Raw genomic sequence first — 4,089 nt, 5'->3', positions numbered from 1 at the left:
CAGACAGAGCAGCATTAAAACATGAGCAATCTCCATTGTGGGGCTGGCTGGCCATTAGGATATACACATTTGAAATGTATTTATTTAAGCAGGATAAAAACCCTTGAGCTATATCTCATTTCAAGGGGGTCCTGACTAGAGCAGTACAGTGGTCAGTGAATTCTGATTAGATTTCTATTTGCTCATCAGTAAAATATGACGTTGCCACCAGACACAACCCTCCATGAAACCCGCGGATTATGATACTTTCTGTTTCATCTATTTAAAAAATCGAAAGACCACCAGCTCTAATTTAAAAACGATTTCCTCATGTGGCTGTTATTGTATGCAGTAAAGTAGGAAAGTAAGGAAAGTAGAAACGCTGGAGACATCTTACTCTCTGATCAATTTATGTAACAGGAGTGGAAGAGAATATGGGAATAAAAACTCAGCGTTTCTCCATTTCACTTCAAACTATTAACTATTCAGTTTAATTATTTGTTTGAATTAAATTAAACTCAGTTAGTATTCTAATTCTCTCAGCTGGACCGTCTTTGATAAACTCGGCCCGTCTTTCTGTGCCTATAGATTCAGCTGCTGTTTAAAATAACACGCATCTGTTCTCCCTTCACCAACTGAAATAAAAACGAAAAGGCATTTTAATCTTGAGTGCTAATTTTTCTTACCTCATAATCCTGTGGCTCCTCGTTTAACGGTTAAAACGAGCCTCAGCCCACTTCCTCACACACCTCAGTCAGCCTCTGTTTCTTTTAATCTTCATTTTTTTTTCTCCTAGACTTCGGTTATCACTCATTTACACCTCAATACTTCATCGTTTTTTTCTTAATCTTCTTTTTAATATTTTATTAGTTTGTTTTTGACGTGTTGTCGCCTCAGCCTCCAGCCTTTCTCCTCTCTAGCATCACCAGTCTGTGTAACCGTCGCCTCGCGCGCCTCTGTATTTGAATTTGAACTGGACTCGGTGAGAGGCTCGCGCAGCGCCGGGAGCTTCGACAACTCGTTCGTTTGTAAAGATGACGTTTCAGTTTTAATTTAAATCTGGACGAGCCTCAGTTTTCTACCAAAGTGTCCCGAAATAATAACTTTATGGGGTTTTTTTTGTTTGTTTTTTTGCTGGTTTAAAAAACACAGTCAGAAAGAGCAGTAAAACATATTGGGACACCAGCTCGATTATTTAAGGAGCCACGCTACCTCAAAAAGTAATCAACCCATTTGTGGGACTACTTCAGAGAACCACTAAACAAAACATATTTTTAAAATTATACCAAAAAACAATTCATGGATTTGAGATAACACTGGACTGTCATAGTCATTTATTAATAATTTAAGAAATATAGGTAACATATTCATGCATTATTATACTGTGTATAGTTTTAAAAATCATTAGAGAGTGCATCTGTTCCCATTTAGCATTTTAATTGTCCAGTCTAGAGAACCGTTTATACACTTGCATGATTAACTCAAACACAGAATTTACTTTCAGAATCTGGCTAAAGACCTTCTTTAGCACAAGTTATTCAGAGCATCAGCAATCTGGGAGAAATATAGGCAACATATTCATGTATTTATATACTATGTATATTGTAACATATGGCTTTGCCATACTGTGAATATAACAAATCTGTATGGCATACTACTGTATTTTAAAACACAGTGTAATAAAATAACTGGAGAAAAAAAAGGGAGGGAAGATTTGGGGAGACAGAAAATAAAATAAAAAAATACAAAAACAGACCGAGGCGTTTTGGAAGCTGAGTTTATTACTATTATTATTATTTTTATTATTAATGTTGTTATTATTGTCACCCTCTCTCTCTGCTTTTCTGATTCAGTGTGGTCCTCCCTCCAGTAGGTGGCGCCGCTCGCTCTCTCGGTGCTGTTCAGTGGCGAGGGCCCTCATAGCCGGTGGGGAGGGCGTTGGTGTGAGGGTTGTGGAAGAGAGAGTGGTTCCCATCACCCCAAGGGAAGGGCTTGAGGGAGGGAGGAGAGAGAGAGAGAAGAGGGGGAGGGGGAGGGGGAGGGTAGAAAGAGAGAACGGCCATTAGGCAGCCTTTCAAACGCTTTCCTTAACACACAGGTAGATAACTAAGGGAGAGACACCCACACACACACACACACACACAGGCAGACAGACAGACACACAGGTGTACAGATAGACATGTAGGTAGATTGACAGACAGGTATAGCTGTATTACCTTAGTCCTGTCGTGCAGGTGAGGGTAGGGGGTGAAGGAGGGGGAGAGAGTCACACACACAGGTAGACAGACAGACAGACAGACAGGTAGTTGTATTACCTTGGTCCTGACATACAGGTGAGGATAGGGGGTGAAGGAGGGGGTGAGAGTCACACACACAGGTAGATAGACAGACAGGTAGACAGACAGACAGGTAGCTGTATTACCTTGGTCCTGACATACAGGTGAGAATAGGGGGTGAAGGAGGGGGTGAGAGTCACACACACAGGTAGATAGACAGACAGGTAGACAGACTGACAGGTAGCTGTATTACCTTGGTCCTGACATACAGGTGAGGGTAGGGGGTGAAGGCGGGGGTCTCGTGGGAGTGGTGTTGCATCTTCAGCCAGGCATTCAGCATACAGACCCCCACCCCCGGCAGAGCCACGGTGAACGACAGAATCTTCCAGGTACGAGCTGAGAGAGGAGGGAGGGGTGTGAGAAAGGGAGAGGGAGAGAGGGAGGGAGGATGAGAGAGAGGAAGGGAGGTGAGAGAGAGGGAGGGGTGTGAGAAAGGGACAGGGAGGGAGAGGTGGAGGGAGAGAGGGAGGGAGGATGAGAGGAGGGAGGTGAGAGAGAGGGAGGGAGGATGAAGGGAGAGGGAGAGAGAGGGAGTGTCTGTTTACAAGTTTAATAAGTTTGCCTCAGGTCAAACTGAAGGACGATGAAAGTTGGCAACTCTCCCCCCCACCCCTCGCTGTGTGTGTGTGTGTGTGTGTGTTTTCACAATTGCAAAACTCTCTCTCTCTCCACAGTTTGCCAAGTAAAGTTAATCTGATAGGAATTTACTTCAACAACAAACACATTCTCTCTCTCTCTCTCTCTCTCTCTCTTTCTTTCTCTCTCTCTTTCTTTCTCTCTCTCTCACACAAGATGAACAGAGAGAACTCCAAATTTGTCACATCTGGACAATTCATCAACAAACCCACAAACAGACATGGATTGGTACTGTCATCAGCAGACACACACACACACCGACGCACAGAACAAACATACAGACACAAGACAGACAGACAGACACAGGACAGACAGACAGACACAACACACACACCAACGCACAGAATCAACACAGACAGACAGACAGACAGACACAACACAGAGAGATACACACACACACACACTGACGCACAGAATCAACATACAGATACTGCAGCTGACAGACGGACACAACACAGATACACACACACACACACACACCAACGCACAGAATCAACATACAGATACTGCAGCTGACAGACAGACAGACAGAATCAACAGACAAACAGACAGACGGACTTTCCCTCACCTCCCCCCTGGTGACCCCCGTGACCTCCGGCGCCCGTCTCCGTGGCGAGGGCCCTCCTGAACATTCCGAGAGACGCGCGTGGGACGGCAGCCATCTTCTCTCGCTCTTTTTTTTTTTTTTCACACGACGAAGGAAAAGGAAGCTATTCCCCGGGTACGGGCGACTGGGCTTCAGAACTGAACTCTGTCTCGCTGTGAGCCTCTCTGTCTGTCTGTGCCCTTGAATCGCCAAGCATGGCCGTTTCTAAAGTCTTTTTCTCCTCCCCTTCTCTCCGATTCTGTCTTTCTGCCAGAATCCTGGGCCAGCTGTTTATTTTTAGTTTTAGTACTGTGTTGTCACCTGACCGACCCCCCCACCTAACCACCCCTCTCTCTCTCTCTCAAAACAACTCACTTAACCAGAGGATCTCCAGCCAGACTGCTCGCCTCTGCATCGACAGACCAACACCACAGTCTATTATGAAAGTGTCCCACAGTAAAAACACAGCAAAGTGTAATAAAGCATAGGGAAGCATTGTAAAGCACAGAGAGGTCTGGTAAAGCATAGGGAAGCATTGTAAAGCACAGAGAG

General features: G+C 44.7%; 1 protein-coding gene across 1 annotated transcript; it reads right to left on the bottom strand.

Moving 5' to 3' along the window:
- Positions 1-1,739: 1,739 nt before the first annotated feature.
- On the bottom strand, positions 1,740-3,820 carry LOC117398324 (cytochrome c oxidase subunit 6A, mitochondrial). Its single transcript, XM_033997319.3, has 3 exons — positions 3,520-3,820; positions 2,509-2,651; positions 1,740-1,970 (listed from the first exon to the last, which is right to left on the bottom strand). Exons 1-3 carry the CDS (start codon positions 3,611-3,613, stop codon positions 1,881-1,883), a joined length of 327 nt encoding a protein of 108 aa, XP_033853210.2. The 5' UTR covers positions 3,614-3,820; the 3' UTR covers positions 1,740-1,880.
- Between the last annotated feature and the right edge of the window lie 269 nt (positions 3,821-4,089).

Source organism: Acipenser ruthenus, chromosome 54 (assembly GCF_902713425.1).
Source record: "Acipenser ruthenus chromosome 54, fAciRut3.2 maternal haplotype, whole genome shotgun sequence".
NCBI classification, from domain to species: Eukaryota; Metazoa; Chordata; class Actinopteri; order Acipenseriformes; family Acipenseridae; genus Acipenser; species Acipenser ruthenus.
This window is presented reverse-complemented; position numbering and strand designations above follow the sequence as displayed.